Here is a 19,918-nt window from a genome sequence, read left to right on the forward strand (position 1 = left end):
CGCTGTGCGATTTTGAAATGACTTTTTCACCTCGTAGTAGAATTCCATTTACGGCAATAAAAATGTATTTAGCGCGATTAACCCGTGTGCGACGTAAAGGCTAGCCCGATGAAGCATTTTAAACATCATCGGTTCAAACGCCCGAAATATTCGTTTGAAAATGTGAACTGTATTAATCTGTACTGAACTCACCGTCAATCTTCGTTATCCCTGTCATTTTCCCAAACCATCGCCGTACATAGACGTCGAAATTCGTGATAAAACGCGACCAAGATGCGAAGAAATAAATTCGAGTGGAAGGGAGTGGCGGCCGGTCGAAGGGAGTAAAGGAGGAAGATGCATCGATGGCAAAACGGTGGGATATCGATTCGCTGCACCTGTTTTTCTTCGACGAACAGCCATAGAACGAGGGGAGAGAAAGGGGGACGAGAGAAAGGGAAAGGGGGAGAGAGAGAGAGAGAGAGAGAGAGAGTCGACGCCGGGTCTCGAATCTATTTCCGTGGGGCCCTAACCCGAGTGTCGAGAGACGGAAACAGACGGAAACAGACGGACGGGGGAAGAGAGACAGCGCAACAGAGAGACAGGGGAAGAGGAGAATTTATGTGTTTGGAGAGGGTCAAGGGAACGAGGGTAGCGACAAGTGCAGCAGAATCGTACAGCTGGATGCAACAGGGGGTAAAGAAACGCGTTCCCCTGTCACGCCTGCGTTATCCAAACTAATTTCTCAGCGTCACTTGAAAATCGATCTTTTTTAACCGCGTTCCAACGAGTTCCTAGGAAATTTGAGTTGTCGCGCGACTCGTTCCGCGAATATTCGTGTAATTTCCGTTCGATGAATCTCGAGCTCTTGAGAAACAATGCGAATGTTTGGAGAAAGGAAGGTGAGAATTCACCGATATTGTCGATTTTCACGCGTTCACCGGTCGACGTATCTATCGCGAGCGTGACGACGCCAACGATTCTACGTGAAAATCCACTTTTTCGTCGGTTACGCAGGATGCACACGGCGAAAGTGATGCGTGTCGAAGAGACGAGACAGTGGAGTCCGACAGAGCGAGCAAAAGTGCACGCGAGAGTATACGCGAGAAGTTCTTTTCTCTCGTGCTCGTGACTCGAGAAGTTCACTCGGTAGACGTAGAGATTCACGGACGTGAAGTCGGAATTCGTTTCGATCTAGCTAGACACACGGCTTGAGAATCGAGTTTCTCGCATTATGCGAGAGGGTAGCAACCGATAAGGAGGCTCGAGTATTTTTGCTAAAAAAATCGATCGACCGGCGTAACTGGATCGATGCTCGCTCTTCTGCGTCGGTAAGCAAAGCGGAAACGTACTACCGGCCGCAAAATTCTTACCGACAGTAATTGGAACGTAAATACGTGGACGATGCGAACGACATATTTTCGTCAATATTTTACTGGAACAGCGTTCTAATCTGTATTTATAATAGTTTTGCTAGAAAGTACACGGTTTCTCACTTTCCAACCGCTTTCTAAAAATGTGAAAAGAACAACGGCGAGCACCCATTCCGATTCGTGTTCTAACGGCACGTAATTGGCCGTCGCGGCCTGCGGTTGAAACGGAGTCGCGAAGTCTACCGCGGATCGTTGAAACGTAAGACGCGCAGTGAAAATTTCCGTTCCACTGTATCGTCGCAACGAAAAAGAGAGAAGGAGAAAGATGGAAACAAAAACGAGCAACACGAATCGAGTAAACGTTCGAAACTCTTCGCGATCTTGAATTTTCGAGAACTAGAAACGTTGATCCGATTAATTTCTATTACCGTTTAACCAGAGCCACTTTCTTCCTTTCCTTTAGACGCTTGCAATTTTTCTTTGTTATCGTTAAACACTGGCAGACAGAAAGACTCACCCGCCCCTTTGATCGTTTTAAACGCTCGGGTTAAAGGCTAAGCGTCTCACGCGGCCTACAAAAGGTCGTTACCACTTTAGCAGTGTCGCGCATAAGATACGTTTGTAAGACGGTTGCATGCACGTACGTACGATACACGCGTTAAGCATCGAAGCAGAGCCGAGGACGCGCGAGCGTCCCGTTGTCGCTTCAGCAGGTATGTTCCGAGTTATAGAACACGACACCTAACGCTCCAAGTGGCATAATATTTGCGCCGCGCAAGCCTTAAGGTCGTGTAAATACGTTCTTCCTCGGCGGTCGTTGCACGTTTCTACGTCTCGAGGCTGACTCGAAGCAATCGCGAAATCGCGTACGCACGTAGTGTGTTGTTACGACATGGCTGTAAATTGTAAGAATTGGGCCACTGCGAACACCAGCGCAGAGCTTTGTGTACGTGCATGTCATACGCGAACGTTGGCTGCTTTTTTTTCGCGTCGACGCAAGAACGCAGGCGCAATTATCGCTAACGCGGATGTCTGGTCGCGATTCGCGGGGCCTTGGCCGGTTTCCCTTTCGGAGTAGCGAATCGGCATTGTTTAAATACCAAGTGTAGTTCGACCACGAGTCCTACTCCCGATGTGTACGTCGTTCGTTCGTATCGATGTAAGATACACGCTCTCCCATGGAACGACCACGCGAGCAATTTCTATTGTACCGACGGGAAAGACATTTACGATGGTAAATCGAGCCGCCTGAAGCACCGGTAAACGAACGAAAGTATCGATAATGTAGGACACCGGAGATATAACTACGGTCGGTAACGTAGATTGGAAACAATGGTAATGTAACATACGACGGCCGATACAATAGATGGAACAACGATCGAAATTGCAAGATCGTTGAAAGACCAACGAAACGAACCGCGGTCGATCGTTGATTAAAATCGCGAAACGAGTACGTGGAAGAAACTTACCTTTACTCGTTTCAGGTTGAATATTCTCCGTTTTGATCTCTGCCCTCGTTGCATACGGGATGGAAGTTGGAGATGCTTGCGACGAAGGAGCCGCCAATTTTTCTGTTACGAGAAGAAAAAAAAGACGTTGGTTGACGATGATAGTCCCCGTGCTTGAAATCTCGTCTACTTACGAAACTCACCTGCTAACAAAGGGTTGGCAGCCGCGATGTTGTACCTCTGCCGTCGACAGGAAGGGGTTACGGAAGTTGTAGTGGACGTGGGTTGACTGGCTTCAGCCAAATCAGCTTGCAGTTCTCGAAGGAATGTGTCTAGCGTGTCAAAGGGTTCCTCACCTGTGACACCAGCCATTCCTTCGCCCTCTTCCGCCGGCATGTTCGGAGCTGCCGGCGTCCCCACAAGAGCACTCAATTCCATCGGGGAAAATTCTACCGATTGCCCTGTGCTGCTTTCCTGGTGAATCGATAAAGTCTAGTTATCACTTGTTTTCGCGCGAAATCGATCCTTTCGCTCGGATGAAAATCATCATGGCGGACGAACCTGGAGACATTGCGTTAAGTCGACCATTTTGCCGTCATTGTCAGGGCACCAAAGTAACTCGTCGTCTATGAAGGGCATGTTTGACTCCTCCTTGGGCACGAGGGTGGAGGTCAGCGTGAGGGTTTGCGATACGGGGACCGGCATCGGGACCCGTACCCTGCGGCGGGGCCTCTTTAGCCACCCCCGCGCTTTCTAACATCCAAAACCACCTCTGAAACGTCCCCACTTTTCGTCTCCTTCTTTTTCTGCTCCACAGATTTCTCCCTTTCGATTTACGCGCTACTTCGATTCCCCTGCAACAAATAAATTACATTTGTCGTAGAACGAAACTCTCAGCGAAACGAAAATCATTAGTTACGTTCAAAAATTACTTTCTCTCGTTACACGGAACGGGTATGTTCTTGCGAGCTAATTCAACGATCGTTTCGACAGTGGTCGCCGCGATTGTCGATCTTTAGCTCGACGTATTCGTCGATAGCGAGAAACGGCTCGATAGGTTTAATTATTGCGCGAACCGTGAAACGGTCCCGATCGATCATTCAGTTCGTCGATGCAAAGCAAACCGATTCCAATAATTAGAAGTTGATGCATGTAGAAGCATGTAACGGGACAGGTAACGCTGGCATTTCCATGAAAGTGAAAACATCGAGTGAAAACTTTCTTTCTGGCTTGTAGGTTGTTTCACTTCCTGTGCGCGTAACCTCACTCTCCTGCCGCCGCTGCATTTCTATGCAGCTTCTACACGCCGCTGTCTTTACGTAATCCTCAGCCGCGAAAGAAAGTTTCCATCGTTGCGAGGAGGTTAACATCCTCTAGCCTACCTATTCAAATATCGTTCGCTGCCCCATGTAATCGGGAGCAACGCGCTGCGTTGAAAACGAGGCGATCAAATATCTATATACCCGCATGGAAAGAGAACTCTCCAATGAAACCTTATTATTTCCTTTCTTTATATAATCAATGGAAATTTGTACGATGCAAAAACGTCGCTAGGAGCACTTGTTTTCTCTTAGACCCGAAACGTACACATGGATGGTATTGTTTTCAAAGCGGAAGTATAAACATCTATTTGACTCAAGGTGTGAAATTCAAATCGCCCGCCGAAACCAGTGTCGGACAGTCTTAACATGGCAGACGACGAGAGTAGCTCGACGTCCGACGAGAGTTTGGACGCGAAAAGTGAGAAATTTAATCCGATGAAAGCACTTTATTCAAAAAAGATTCAACTATCGGCCAGCAAAGCACCGATTTACGACAATGTTTCCAAGTTTGAAGCCGTAATGTCTGGCCTGGCTGGTCAAAAGAAAGTGCGTATTACGCTACGCGTGCCGGTCGCACGCTGTCGGCTGAGGTCCTTCGTTTTCGTTTTTTTTTTAATCATTTCAGAAGAAAGACAAAACGCCCGACGTAACGCGAGGAGAATGTTCGAGACAACGATTTTTACCTCATCAAGGTAAGGCGACCGTTGTTACATTCCGTGCATCGACGTATTTCGTTTATCGTTATTCGGAAGAGTGAGGTTATACCACTTGCTCGACCCAACCTTTGAATGCTTGACGAGAGATGGCGACCGTGTGAAACCCTTGCATCGCATCGTCGTCGGGAGGTCGCAGTTTCATTCATGATAACTCGCACGTGGTATCAAATTTCAATATGCTTACGGTTAGCTAACACGAACGGTGTACGTACGCGGAAGTGGAACGGGGAAGTCGCGTGAGAGCCCATGACGGTTCACGCGTCCTTCTTACACCCGTAGAAACGTACTCCAAGTCTCGTGCAATTTTTCGTTCAATTAGAGTATATTAACCTCTCTACTTTCAGAAACGTGCCGTCCGAACGATATATGCCAGTATACAATGAGTTGTACGCTATTTACACGTATACTACGTCTCTGCGGTATCTTTGGGAAAAATAAGTCTTACGCGTGTCGTTGGATCGATCGCTCGGAAGGGAAGTGATACCGTGCGCGGTTTCATCGAAAGACTCACTGTTGAGGTAGTTTGTTCCATATTTGCGAGATGCTCTCGAATGAATCATTCAGCCATGTTTCTTTTTTTTTTTTTTCTTCTTAGTTCCCCATCTAGGTCGGTTGTTACTAATAGCGCGAACAAACGACGCCGACTGTGGACTCTATATCCCAAGATATTGGCACGCTTTATTTACGAACCGGCAAATACCACGAAGGTCGTCGGTATGCCTTCGCGAGGCGCGCGCGTAGTTGCGTGGAATTTGACCTCCGCGAAAGTGCGTCTCGTGGAAGCCCCCTCGGTCTTCATTGTTTCCTTTCTCGCGACTCGGTCCTTTTATCGCGTGCCTCCGCATCACCGCATCATACCTAGTGTCACGAACCATTCGCCGAGACCTTCCCCCGGGTACGTATTGTGCAAACGCATCGTGGAATCCGCGGCAGAAGGTCCCGAAATGTTTCGCAATCGCGGAAGCCTTCCGGCGATGATCGACGCGTGTACAGGGTTATCGGATGCGCTATATTTTTCTTTTTTTTTTCTTCTTTTTTTGTTTTGTTTTGTGTTCAAGCATCATGAAAGGGGCTGATTAGAAAATTATCATCAGCGCTATTATTATGACGGATTTTTAAAACAAATAGAGATCTCGGTTCCCCTGAACTATTATTACGCTATGCATCGCAAATTCTTATCGCTAAGGACTTAATAGAGAAGCGTTGGTTAGTAATTTTGAAATTTGAAATGGCACGCCGGATACTTGGAAATGGACAGCTCTGGTATTACATCAGACGAGTACCGAGTATGTATGTATGTCGAGTGGCGTTGTACGCCCGGTCGAAACTTGACCGAAGCCCGCGTCGCTTCTTAACCGTGATTCTGACACGGTGCCAAGCGAGGTCGGCTTAGATTTTCAGTGAAAGTGGCGCGGTTACCGAGGCGAGCACCGCGACGAAATTTCGGCACCGCTATCTTCTCATGGCCGCCAGGGAGGCTCAGGGTGAAGCGAAAGAGACAGAAAACGGGAGAGAGAGAGAGAGAGAGAGACAGGGGAAGAGCGGCGCGGCATAGAAAGCACGAGGGAAAGAGGGAAGAAGGACAGGAGGGGTTGGCGGGGTTAGTCAGTGTGGACAGAGAGGTGGGCGCGTTCCCTTCGTGTCGCAGCGGGTAGCCCGGGGGGTATGTATCTATTGGCCGGCAGCCAATTACACGAGGCAGCCGATAAATCACGGATCCCTGACCCAGTGCAGTTTTATATTTACAGGCGACGCTAGTGCGCGAGAGAGGAGGAGGTACGGGCGCGCGCCTCTGCCGCTGCCGTCACTCGCCGCGGCATTCACCGTCTTTCTCTTTCGTTCTTTCTCCGGCGTTCGTTCGCATCTCTCGGTCCCGAGTGCGCCGAGAGCGATGTGTCGGTGTGTAGGGCTCTCTGGTGTGCTCGGCGATGCTCTCTCGCGCGCACGACATCGTGTGGAAAGCCTCGGCACACACGGAAAGGCGGAAAGAGAGAGAACGAGAGGGAGAGGGCTTCTTCCACAAGGGGGTGGAGAGAGGTTGGTCGTTGGGCTGTATGAGTAAGTGGAGTGGGGTGTAACAGCGTATACGTACGTAATGCAGCACTTGTTGCGCCCGGGCGTCGACCTCGGACTCAACTCGAGGCTCCGCGCCGGATTGACCGTCTTCTAGACCGAAAATTTTGCACGGTGCGTCGCTGCGTAACCTCGCCGAGGCCCTTTGACTTCCGGTTCACGTCTGGTTATCACGAGATTCGAACGGAATGTGGAAATCTCGGTGAAGGATCTCTGGTCATGGATATCGCGAGGAAGCGACAAAGTCACGGACGACCGTGAATCGGTACTTTTGATCTTGGCGAGCGTTTAGGTTCGAGTTGTGAGAGGAACAGATCGTAGATGTTTCGGTGGTCTCAAGGAGAATCGGTATCGTCGAAAAACTCGGTACGATATCGAAGAGGATCGCGGGCGCAACGAGAGTCGCAGCAGCACTTGTTGCGTCCGGACGTCGACCTCGACTCAACTCGAGGCTCCTCAGCTTCGGCGGCCTCCGAACACGTTCGGCCGGAACTCTGATTTTCATGATTGCGCTTATGTAGAACGTAATCGAACGTTATTATCGTCGCTTAATTCGCCGGGGGCTTTCTCGCATAACGCTCGTAATCTTCGCGTACACGCTCGCGTACTTGCATTTTCCCTCTTAATCGCTGTTCCACACAGTGTCCCTCGAGACGCGTCCGTATCGCGCTATCCCCTTCCTCGTACGCGAAAACAGCAGGAAGTTGGTTCGAGCAATAAACTTCCTTCCGTACAATGCGACGAAACGCGGCTTGAAAGATCTTTGCGCGACCTAGGGCAACGTGAGTCATTCGTCGTTCCTCGACTACCATCGACGAGTTTGAAAACGTTAAAAGGTTGACTCGAACATGATCATTCGATTTCGTTACTCTCTTCTGGATCTAGATTCTGTCGTCGTCGTCGTCGTCGTTGCTTTCGTCTTTTGTATTCCGTGCTCGTCGCAGAGGTCGTCGTGGACGATAACGAGGTTTGTTCGCGGATCGCTAGCAACGCACGAACGCCATCGAGTTTCGTCCGTTGGCCGGCAGAAACACGATGCAAAGCGAGTCCGGCAGTCGTTCGCCCCGAGTAACGGAATACACGTCGTGCTGCCGATGTTTTCCCTTCGATTCTCGCCGCGTGTTGCGCAATATTTATACGCGCGCGACATATGCATCCACCACTCGGTAACTCCACCACCGAGGCCGACCGACCAGCGCGGAGGGGACTTCTTTTCTTCTCCGTGGCAGTGGCTGTGCAACGGCTAGCAAGCAACACCGGCAATCCCGTCCAACGCACGATGCATCGCCGCGTTTTTGTTCGACAACGTTATCGGATACGGAAGCGTTCTCCGGCTAGTCGCGAATTCCTCGCACGAACGAACCGAGGAACCGAACGAACGCAGAGGCGATGTTCCTCGTTTTTCGAGCAACTTGATTCGATGGTAAACGAGCGACACCCGGTAGACTGGACGATCCAATTCCTCGGCCGTTCGTGTGCACGTACCGCCGCCTCGACCTATCCCAACGTAACAGATGACTATCGAGCACGTCGAAACGGTGGCGTTCCTCACCCTCTTTGAATTTCGAGTGGCACCAGCCCGCTTTCTTCTCGGTCAGACCGTCGTCCTATCCGCTCGATCGAACCAGCTTTTTCAACGAATCGAACGAACGAACCGCGTAACCCGAGAGATCGAAGAATCGAATCGGCGAGAAAGAAATCGTGGATCACGATCGTACGTGGAAACGCGTGAAAACGTATACACGCCGCAAGGGTTAATCGCGTCTGTCGCTGACTCGCCGTTCGAAGAAGAAAGAACGAACGACAATAACGCGCGCAGCAACGACTCGTCGAAAGGAACGCGGCAAACTTCCTAGATGCATATCGCGATATCATTGAGAACAATTCCAAATTCAGCGATCTCTCGCCGATCTACTTTTTCTGTGATCCGCGCGCGGGTCGTTCGCTGCTCCTGGGGTAAAAGTGATTTCTCCTTTCTTCTGGAATCTCACCGAGCCTCTATGGACTTTCCTGCCGGTCGTTCTCGCGGTCGATCGCTATTTCCCACGACGAGTCGGGGAAATACGACTTCTCGTGGCTGCGAGAGGAGAGAAGCGAGCAGAAACAGGAATCGTTCGTTCGAAAGCGGTAAACCACGAAAACAACGTCCCACGAAATTCTCGTCCGTTCGCCTTCCTCTCTAAGCGCGTATCTCCTTCGGCTCGTTACCTGTCCGCTACTTAGAAGAAAACAAAGCGGAACGGGAGAGTGGGAAGGAGAGAAAGGGGGAGCGAGGGGGACAGGCGAGAAGGGATCGAAAGGGCCTGGTCGCAAAAGTAACAGTACCTACGGATAGTTCGCGTAAAGCAAACTCTCGCGAAGCGAACAAGCCAGCCGGCGTTTTCTCGTGTGCGTTTCTCGCCTATGTGTACGCGTATTCTCGTACATGTATACACCGTCTTCTCCTCCCCTTCTGCCTGCCCACTCCCCTTCTTCTCGTGTACACACACGAACGAAAAAAGCTACGGGTGTGTAGGAGAGCGCGTGCGCGCACGTGTAACGTCGGTGGAGCGTAGGTACGTGTCGCGTGCGCGAGTATTCGCCTGTGTACGTGCATGTGTATACGTACGTACGTGGCGTGTATGCGTGTATAGAGAGGTCTGGTGGCTGCTCGGCTGCCTGCCTCGGCTCTCGGGTGCGCTGCCCGCCAGGACGTTGAACCCAGCGCGACTCAACCTGGGGATCATCCGCGGGTACAACCAGCCCTCCTCCCTCTCCTCCTAACCCCTCCGCATGCCCCACCGATACTTCTCGCTGCTCTACCTCCTCCTCCTCCTCCTCCTCCTCCTCCTCCTCCTCCTCCTCCTCCTCCTCCTCCTCCACCACCTTCGCTACCGCGTCTCTCTTCTCGGTCTCGTGCCTTCTTTTCCTCTCTCCGATCGTCTTTCTCTCGCTCTTCGTCGGCCGTTGCTTCTTCCTCTTTCCTCTTAGTAGCCTCGCCCGTTTCCCCGCGATATTTCGTTGCCCAGAACCCCGCAACGGGGTACCGCCAGTCGCCCCACCTGCCCCGCGTACGAACATTCTCCAGGGGCCGTCGTACCCACCTGCATAGGATCCTCTCCTCCTTGGGACCAAGTGCTCCTTCGCACGCACGGTAAACATTTTTGCAGGTGAACACGTGATATATGTTGCGCGGACGAGTCCGTCCGATCGGGCGTACACGATAATTGCCGGGTCCGACGGTATGCTTTTTCATCGGACCCAGCTCGGTCTTTTCCTTTTTACGATTGTTCTCGACCGATCGGTACCATTTCGCTCGTCTTCCGGTAAAATGGAAATTACGTATATACGATATAACGTATATAGGAATACACGTAGGAGAGCGATTTTACTCCGATTGTTTGCCGTAATCGCCGAGTAAGTAAATTTTCGACGAGACGCGAGTTGCAAGTTGGAAAGGAAGAGGTGGAAGATAATACAGCGGGGCCGTTTCGCGCGGTCTGTGCCATCGTTCTCGACTCGCAGTTGTAAAGCTAACGGTTTCCTCCGCGGTTCACGCACGTGAACGCTGTGGAAGCGGCGGGTCTCGCGTTATCTCGTTCGCGCCGCCGGTATATAACTGAAAATGGAAAAATGCTGCTGGACTGGTCGAAAGGGGAGAGGAAAAAATAGTGGCACGTTGGAGGTGGACGAACGTTTACTCCTTACTTCTCCTCTCTTGCACTTTCTTGCTATGCCATGCCTCTGCTTTCTCGAGAGCTCGCGAGATCGTCCGGGCAGATTGCATCCTCGCGTGGAGAACGAGAACCGACAGTGGAAAGCGACTATCGTAAACACGGAGGCGACCCTTCCGTGCCTCGAGTAAATATTCCGAAGCTTTCCTTTATATCGGATGGAGATATATCGGCGTAAAAGCGGCAGATGCTCCGGGCGTAATTTCGATAATCCGTTTTACGAGCAACGCCAGCCTGTTCGACTCGCTCTCTGGCGATCGCGTTCCTTCGGTTCCATATAAACTGTGGGAAAAACCTGGGAGGATCCGCGCGTTCGCCATCGCGATTAGCCACGCGTGTACCGTAAACGAAGCAATTTCTAATTTCACCACGACTCCGCTGCCGCTAGCTTCGCCGTGTCTCCCTTTCGCCGTCCTAAGAGACGAAGACCCCAGCGATCGTATTTTCCTCGAAAATTCATGGAGCACGGTTCGATGGACGTATTTTTATCGGTCTCGTGGTAGACGATCGGTTCTCGGCCAGGCTAGTGGTTCTCGTTCGGGGGCTTCTCGCAACTTTTTATTTTTAGAAATCACCCAACGCACCGTGTACCGTAACGCCACGCCGTGCTCTCGAAAAATGGCTCGGTCGCGCGAGTGTCGGCGAGCAGAGCGTTAGAGGCTGGTCGGTCGTAGCTCGCCGAGTGGAATTGGATCGCGACGATAGTGAAAGTGGCGCGTGGTGCACGCGGAAAGGAATAAAGAAAGGTGGAAAAGAAGCGAGTAGAAGCGAGGGGCCGGGGTAACCGGGGAGCGTAGGTTTAAGGTGGATGAAAGTTATCGGAGAAAGCCAATTGGCAGCGTCGATCTCGCGAGTGCACGATCGCCACTCGAGCCGCTCTTTTCGCGTTCGCCGCCCGTCTCCGCACGCAACGCCTATCGACGTACGCTGCGTTCGAAGGTGCTCGCGCCAACACGAGCGAGACCTTGCTTGCATACTCTCCTCTACTCTCTTTCTCTTATATACGAGTACACGCGTATTGGTATACGCGTCGTTATACGCGTTACCGTACGCGTCCGTGTGTATGTGTGAAATCGCGCGCGGCCGCGGCACGATACACACACGGGCAAAATAAGTGCACTCGTGTGCACACTGTATGGCAGAGAGGGAGAGAGAGAGAGAGAGAGAGAGAGAGAGAGTGTGTGTGTGTGTGTGTGTGTATAGAGCAGAGCCAGCCTTTACGTAACTCCGCGGCGTTCCTCTTTCCGCGCCCGGTCGGCCAGGGCCGAGCTACCTTCTTGCGAGGCCCCCTACCATCGAACGTCACCGCTCTATACACACGCACGTACACGCACGCACACGCGCATTTCCCCGATCCGAAATCGGTTTTTATGGGAACGCACGATGATATTCCAGAGGCTGGTTGCTTAGAGTTAGAGAGCCGCCGACCGACCGACCGACGACCAGTCATGCACGATGAATACTTTCGCCGTTGCGAATAGTCAACGAAACGTGCAACGTATAGAAGAAGTTACGAGTTCTACGAAATACGTGTTCGCGTGCCTCTCAGCCGCTACGTAATTTATCGTAATCAAATATTTATCGTCGTAAATAACTGTCGCTAGCGCGACAATGCGGTATACTCCACCCCTTCCCTCCCTCCTTTTTTCTTTCTTCTTTTACCTTAGAGACGGCGCGATGGCCTTATCGATAGAAGGAAGAGAGGCTGGAGGGTATTCCGCTCGCGCAATTCGGTTCGCTTCTCTCGCATACAAACTCGATTTTTCTTAATGGAGCCGCAGCTCCGTCGGTATCTTCGACATCGTCCTCGTTGTCGGCCGCCGTATGCGTAATGGCTCGTCGTCTCTCGTCTCGCGGTGACGGCGAAAACCAGCAAAAACTGAACAACTAGAAGCGCGATGTTATCGGCGAGCGTTCGTCTCCGCGGAATACAACGATGATTCGTCGACGAACCGACGAGTCGCGAGAGTCACATAAATTCTTATTAGCACGGCGTTACGACCGCCTGGAAAAATTCTGCCAGGATAATGCCGAACGCGTCCGCTCGTTAGCCTGATAACTCGCTCTCGATCGAGAGATATAGCGAATTTCACCCCCGTCGCTCTTTATTCTCCTAATATTTTCGTTTCGTTTACCCCTGTTTCTTCCGATCTAATCTATTTCGACGATACATGGGACAGTTATAGCCTCCGTCCAAGATTTTTCTTCGGCCCCGACTATTATATAGAGCGGGGCGGCACCGTAAGAAGAATAAATTCCGAATCAGCGATTTTTTTTCCTTTGCGATGTGCAGAGCCTGTGACTGGCAGAAAGACGACCGGACGACCAGACTGGAGTATAGAAGGAAGAAACGTCCTCGCGAAAATGCAAAGAGCCTTCGGCCCGTTAGGTATGCTACACGGATACATGGAAAGTCGGACCCGCGTTAAGGTAGGTCAGGCCCTGTAACATTTTTCCACGAATCAGACACGTTGTTTCGAAGGAAACGATTGCCGTTTAACCGTTACGATCGATACGGAATTCTAGGAAGATCGTAAGTAACGTTAGGAAGTCGAGCAACTTATTCGCGAAATCCACCGATCTAAATCTCAAACGTGTAAAATGAAGAAATAAAAGGAAAAGGCGAAAGAAAGAAAAAAGGGTAGCTTTAAAGGCACCGAATAGAAGAGAATACGTGGATCGACTATCTTGATTCGTGCTTGGCGGCTCGACGACCATGGAAATTCGAGGGTAGTCCTGAAAGCGGCACTGTAAACACCCACGCCCCCTCTCCCTCCATCTCTGCCTGACCCTTGGCATTGTGCGCGCACGCACATGCGGCTGACACACTTTCGCGATCGGGAGACACGTGCGCGAGCCCTTCGAAGGTAAACGAGGGCTGGAAACAGCCGAAAGGTACGGATAGAGGGAGAAAGGAAAGCATTCGGGTCAACACTCGTCTCCATGGAGACAACCAGGGCCTTTCTCCTCTTGTTTACGCCCCTGATCTTTCCCTTACTTCCGAGGGACGCATCAAGAAGACAAGGTCGACCATGGAAAAGTCAAAAGACTCGCTGCTCTATGGAACATGGTCGTTTCGCTCGCTATGCCCAGGAAGCGCTCAAGTAGGCATGTACCTTTGTGCCAACACAGACAATTACTTTCTAAATCGTTCGTCCATTCTTCGTCGTTTAATTACGTCTAATTACGCCATCGAAGGGTTAATAGAGTATCTTCCGGGAATAAGTTGCACGCTAGGGATTATAGCGACGGAGATATCGCAAGGTTAGAGGAAAGCTTGGTACTTTATCTGGACGGTTGCGTAACGAGAAAGCGAGGACGCGCGCGTATCAAACGTTTTTAATCTGGCCGTGGCGGCATTCTTCTTCGACGGGGAAACTGAATATCGCGTGTGAGTCACACGGCGATCCAATGAAATCACGCGAAGACGTTTCTGGATCGTATTAGTCGCCGACAACGATCGCGAGCCATTTTTCTCGCGACCGGAAAATAAATCAACGTGCAAGGTCTTTGTGTTTCGTTTTCTTTTTCTTCTCCTAGCGTATCGTCGTAACGGAGAGAAATCGCGAGCGAAGTCGCCGGCGGCTCGTCCCGACCGAATCAAACGACGAAAGGAGGAAAAATGCACTTCCTGCCACATCGAGTATCTCGTTGCTTCCTACTTCCATAATTAGCGGCGCATTTGGCGAATGCGAGAGAGAACGGGATTTCTGATCCGAAGCAGGAAGCGTTACGCCGACTTCTCTTCTACGTTTCCCGAACTGCTCCAAAATGAAGCGAGGCTGGCCTAACGCGTTGTCGAGATACGACCAAGTTCCAGATCCGGGATAAAAATAAACATAGGTTCGCGTTCCGATCACGTACCGGCGAATCGGTCGGGGAACCTTTTCGAAGGGGGCTGTTCGTTCTCATCGTTCGACTCCTCGACCATCATAGACGTAGCGATATAAGACATTTAAAACGCCCCAGCTTACTCGGTTAACTTCGTTCGAACGGAACGTCTGACAAAAAAAAGAAAAAAGGTTAATCATCGTTAAATTGATGTAATTGATCTTCCTGCGGAAGCGCCAGACTATATTCGATATTCTCAATGAGCGGAATCGAGTTCCTAATTAAACTCCTTTCGGATGTCGAGCTTTTAATAAGAGACGGGAACGTGTTTCTCGATTAATTACTTTCATTAGCTTTCATTCGCGGCTTTGTCCGCCCATCGTCGTTCCAACGACGTTTTATTTCTACGACAAAGTCTTCGCGCTGTCTCCTACATGCATCAGCACGCACCGCGCGCGTTTCATGAAACCACCGTCCTTGGGAACAGATCCTAATCGCTAACCTTCGGATGTGCCTGCATCCGGAAAGAAGATTTCTATCTGCGTCGATCGATTACTCGGCCTTCGGCTGCTCCTCGAATCGCCGAAGAAAGCGATTGCCATTTTCCTTGGAACCAGTCCCATCTCGCGTTATTTTCATACATTCCAACGTAATAGCTTGTATAATGCACCGTTGCGTTACGTAACGAAGATCGCGAATGGAGAAAAAGGAAAGAGACAGTTAACGAATATGATTCGCGCGATTTCTATTACTTCGTACGCGTTCGTCGTTATCCTCGCGATCACGCTCGTACGCTCCATCGTTTGTCGCTGTTATTCTCGTGGAATTTCGTTCGAGCGATTTCTCAAGTCGTTACGAACGAAAGGAACGGAAGTAAATCCGTGCGATTCGTCCGACTTTGTCTCGATGCCGGCTTAAGAGGCGCTCTAAATTTCCCGATCCGATCGAAATCTCTGTCACCGAACCTCCGGGTTCCACCCGACCGATATTCGATATCTGTGGACCGCGGCTGAATGCACAAGAAATTTCACGTATTCGATCGCGGTGACAAGACTAGATCGAACCTCGAACCCGACGGTCGAGCAAGTCTACGAACCAGATGACAACGCTGTTATCCTTCGCGATTAATCGACGGATCTGGCCCCGTTGGACCAGCGAGGATATGCCCCGAAGGAATCTTGAGGACTCCTAGAATCGATTCTAGCTTACAGCTGCCTCGACGTCCCTCTTCTCAATGGCGTTTCGCGCACGTACGGTACACGTGCACAGAGTCAATGACGAGCAGCAAAAGAAAGGTATCGTAAGGTTGTGTTTCGAATTCTTGATCGAACATTTCGAACACCTCGCGATTCCATTCTGCCGGCTAAATCAGATCGATTTAAGAAAACAGAGTTAAAAAGATTTTTGTTTCGCCCGAAGAAAGAACAAGTTGGATCGAAGAATTTCAATGGAATTTACACTGAAATCTCGAACGATCGGGCTGGAAAGAATTTGATTAAACTAAATTAAAACGTTAAAAATATAACTCGATTTGTTCGAACATCTCGCGGAGAATTGTACTGAACACTGGATGCGTGTAAAAGGAAGGGAGAGGGGAGAGAGAGACAGAGACGGAGGAGCGAGTCAGAGTCGGAGTCACGCAATTAGTTTTCATTGCGACAAAGCTGGGTATATATCAGTGCGAAAGGCATTGAAGGGGGCCTTGCCACGGTCTGCACTTCCGCGTATCATGCTATCTTGCCTCGCGACATATCTACGCGCGACAAACAACGGAACGGCGTCCGTATTCTCGTAGACACGCTCGTGGTTACTGTCATTAATACGATTGTCGTCTGGAAAATGGAAAAGTTCGCGCGTGCACGTACACTTTCTCCCTTCGATCTGAAACGATTTTCGTCGTTCGTTGATGCACGATGTCTCAAAGTAGAAAGTTCAACATCGACGAAGATTTAACCTTCGAGGAGGCTTCGTAAAAAGAATCTTCTTTGTCGAATAAAGCTGCACATTGGCCATGCGACCTTCTTCACGGTTAAAAGTTAATAAATCAGTGACAGATAATCGAGGTTGAGACATTGTATCCGAACGGAGCACGTACACGTTCGTCGGCAATTTGTCGTAATTGCCGCGTTAATGCTCTCCTTTCTCCCGTTCTTTCGCGACGCAAAAAAAAAAAAAAAAAGAAAAAGAAAAAAAAACGTACAATTAGAGCATGTAGGAATTATGCATGCGTCGTTTGGTGTGGTGCGCGCAAAAAATGACGCACCGTCTTTTGCCGGGCCGAAACGATCGATCAACGAAGGAACGAGCACAGGCAGCCGCGCGCGATGTTCATCTTCATCGCAAGTACGGACACGTACGATCTGGAATAGGCGAATCGAGATGCGCGTTACGTTCGTGCACTTATTTTCGAGGGAGGAGAACGACGACGTCTCTCTCTCTTTCCTCTCTGTTTCGCTTATTCCGTCTCGTTCTCGTGCCTGTTTCGCGAGAAGCCGGCTTTACCTGGAACGGTCGAACCGCCACGACGAACGGGTAACACGAGACTCGCCACGATTTAAAAGGAATAATCGTTCGTCCTTTGTGCCGAAGGTCTACACCAGGAACGCGCGCGGCATAAGGGGACACGTGGAGGCATACGTGGCTGCCTTCGACAAGCACTGGAACCTCGCGCTCGAGGACTGCTTCGAGGTTTGGACCCGTAAAGTCAAGAGGAAAGCACCTGCTCTTGGTAATTTCTTCCTTTTTTTTCTCTTTCTTGTTTTTTACCTCTCTTCTTTCTCGTCTTTCGTTGATTCTGCGATTCCAAGTCATTTAGATCGAGCCGCTTTGATCGAGCGACCGAATTAACGCCGTGTCGATTATAAAAATGTAGTCGTGCTTATAAGACGATCGTAAATTTGACATCGGACGGACAGAGCGGGTCGATTATTAAAATAACGTTGTCGTATCAATTTGATGGGATTTCCGTTTATTTCGTTTGGACGATAGCGTGGAGCATCTGCGATGAATCAGAAATCATTGGGATGCTAATACGGTCTATAAAAAGCGGTTGAAAGCTGTAACCTCCGACATTTGTAACGTGGCCGCTGGCTCGTCTTGCCGTGATTGGAGCGCGACAGGCGGTGCGCGAGGCGCGATACGGCCCTGGAAAAATTCAACCTCTGACAGTCGCTCAAGGCTATCGCCTTGCCGGAGAATTCTAAACAACAATGTGGTGGGTTCAATGAAAAGTCGAATAGCCACGACTGAAAGCTATCGGCCTTCTCCTGTCCTTTTTACCATTTCCATGGAATCACGTTCGACTTAATAAGAAAGAAACGAGAGTCCGTTTCGATCGCTACTATCGAAACTATTCGAGTTTTCTTTCAACGAGCAATTTCAGTTTCTACGGTGCGTTAACGTATCCTGATACTCGACGCGACCGATACCGTGACACACGAAGCAATTCGTCATCTGTTCAGGGTTACATTATTTTTAACAGCATAACGTTTGCGTTTCGCAAAAACATATTCGGTATCTATTAATCGGCCTCGAAATGTTTCCATCCCACAATATATACAAATTGGCATGCAAATTTTTAAATTATACATAATGGACGCGTTGCGCCGCGTGCGTCCAGAATTTTAATACATCGTATCAATAGGCGTAGCAACGTTCGCATGTATTCTTCGAGACCAACGAGAATCCAATTTAGTCCTTCCTACACTTGTCCGACCATGAATGACTCCTACTACTGTCCGTGTCAATGAAACGTTCGCGCGCCTCTTCCTATTTACACGGTTAATCGATGTACGAATAGCACACGGTACGGTAGCACTTTTCCTACCTTCCATCTGCGCGCCTCTGATTCTCCACTCGTCCAAATCTATTACAAGATCGACCGTAATTACGCGTTTGAATATTTTAACACCGATGCTCTATATGAATGAAACTCTGCCTAATAACAACGAGAATAGCCTTTCGGTTCGGTTCGGTTCTGTTCGGTTCGATGACCTATTTTGAATAATTAGCCACTCCTCTCGATAATAGTACATACGAGTGACGCGAGAATCGATAAAATTAATCAACGGCTTCCGGCTGGCCGTTGCTTATCGTTAGCCACCTTTATTTACATGAAAAGAGAGAAGCGGAGGTAGTCAAGGGTCGTTGTATCGCGAGGGATACATCCTTAGGACGCCCCTTCACGCTAAGGGGCAAAGACCGACCTTGACTACATAGTGGTTGCTACGTTCGATACAAGGCCCATGTGCTTCGCGTCGTCCGTTTCCCTTTTTTCCTCTCTCTCGCGCGCACACGCGCTCCTTCCTTCTTCTGTTCATCGAACGCAAGAGGTCGTTCTCGCTGCTCGCTCTTTTCCTCTTCGCTTCGCTCGCGTCCTCTCTCCGTTCCTCTCTTCCTACTACTCCCGTTTTCCTCTTGCTCGCACCTCTGCCCTTCCGTTCCATCTTCCTCCTTTCCTCATTCCGCTACAACCCTACAACCTTCGGCACACGTTTTCATTCATTCACGTGGGTACGCCGCACGTGCGTCCGCAATTGCAACTTCCCTCGAACCTCTCTTATCGAGACCTTCGCCTTCCTCGCGTTCTCCGACGCTTATCCAAAGATATCCGGTGAACTACTGGTCGTGCTGCGTTTCTTCCAGCAACGCGTTATCCTCTGTTCGTTTGCATTTTTGTAGGCCGTTAGCCGGTAACCTAAATTCCTATCACGAAACTCGTGCAAGACGAAAATTTTCGGAACAGGAATTTCGTTTATCGCTGCGTGATCGTACGTACGATTCCGCCAGCTGACTCGATATCGTCGTACCTTTTCCAGCATGATAAAAATCTCGATAGCTGTTTCAATGTGCTCGTAAATCAACGAAATGATTCAACGATTTTTACGTTGTGGGAGGACAGTAGGGTGGGCGTCGCCGAGGGATGATTAATTAATGCTCGGTCGAGAACGAGACGGAGAGCGAGAAAAGATAGAAAAACGAGAAACAAGAGAGAGAGAAAATATAGGACGACTGTGTGTTGTTGTTTCGAATGTAAAAGGTTATCCCTCCGAGAACACTGTAATCGCGGTACACCGAGAGAGTTCAGGGTTAGTTGGCCTACTGACGTACTTTAGGATATCCTGAGGGGTCGAGAGGTCGTTGATACGAAGCGGCGAGGGTGGCAAGCCGAGCGACCTTGAAGAGCAACTTCCAGGATCGATGTCTGCCGAGTACACGTGTCCCAGCGACTCCTCGCGCTTGCCTGCTCTCTCCTAACCGTATCGCCCTACGCCCTTCTGCTTCCCCTCGAGCTTGGCGGACACGTGCCAGCACATAAACAACCTTTCGAGTCTTACCTCGTGACCCATCGACATTCTCTTCGTCCGCGGTTTCCCCGTGACGTCAACCTCCGCTGTTTTCTCCCTATCCCGCTCCGATTCCCTATATATGTTTCTGCTCTCGTTTCCACGATCGGAACGTTGC

The 19,918-nt window shown here is 50.1% G+C and overlaps 2 protein-coding genes across 7 annotated transcripts in view; one reads left to right on the plus strand and one right to left on the minus strand.

Annotated features, from left to right (window-relative positions):
- The window catches only part of LOC126865274 (ecdysone-induced protein 74EF), a 144,953-nt gene that overhangs the window by 101,135 nt on the left and 23,900 nt on the right, over positions 1 to 19,918 (minus strand). For 4 of the 5 annotated variants that reach the window (XM_050617651.1, XM_050617655.1, XM_050617653.1 and 1 more), the window contains exons 2-4: positions 3,362 to 3,654; positions 3,004 to 3,274; positions 2,822 to 2,923 (exon numbers count right to left, since the gene is read on the minus strand). In XM_050617651.1, coding sequence (XP_050473608.1) covers positions 2,822 to 2,923; positions 3,004 to 3,274; positions 3,362 to 3,505 — 517 coding nt within the window. In that variant the 5' untranslated portion in view covers positions 3,506 to 3,654. Of the gene's footprint in view, positions 1 to 2,821; positions 2,924 to 3,003; positions 3,275 to 3,361; positions 3,655 to 9,523; positions 9,741 to 9,773; positions 12,875 to 19,918 lie in introns of those variants that run through there. The other variant, XM_050617652.1, reaches the window with a different exon arrangement.
- Positions 3,725 to 19,918, plus strand: part of LOC126865288 (U7 snRNA-associated Sm-like protein LSm11) — a 40,325-nt gene continuing 24,131 nt past the window's right edge. The window contains exons 1-4 of one of the 2 annotated variants that reach the window (XM_050617684.1): positions 4,458 to 4,668; positions 4,748 to 4,814; positions 12,918 to 13,054; positions 17,045 to 17,183. In XM_050617684.1, coding sequence (XP_050473641.1) covers positions 4,489 to 4,668; positions 4,748 to 4,814; positions 12,918 to 13,054; positions 17,045 to 17,183 — 523 coding nt within the window. In that variant the 5' untranslated portion in view covers positions 4,458 to 4,488. Of the gene's footprint in view, positions 4,669 to 4,747; positions 4,815 to 12,917; positions 13,055 to 17,044; positions 17,184 to 19,918 lie in introns of both variants that reach the window. The other variant, XM_050617685.1, reaches the window with a different exon arrangement.

Source organism: Bombus huntii, chromosome 4, assembly GCF_024542735.1.
Source record: "Bombus huntii isolate Logan2020A chromosome 4, iyBomHunt1.1, whole genome shotgun sequence".
Taxonomy (NCBI): Eukaryota; Metazoa; Arthropoda; class Insecta; order Hymenoptera; family Apidae; genus Bombus; species Bombus huntii.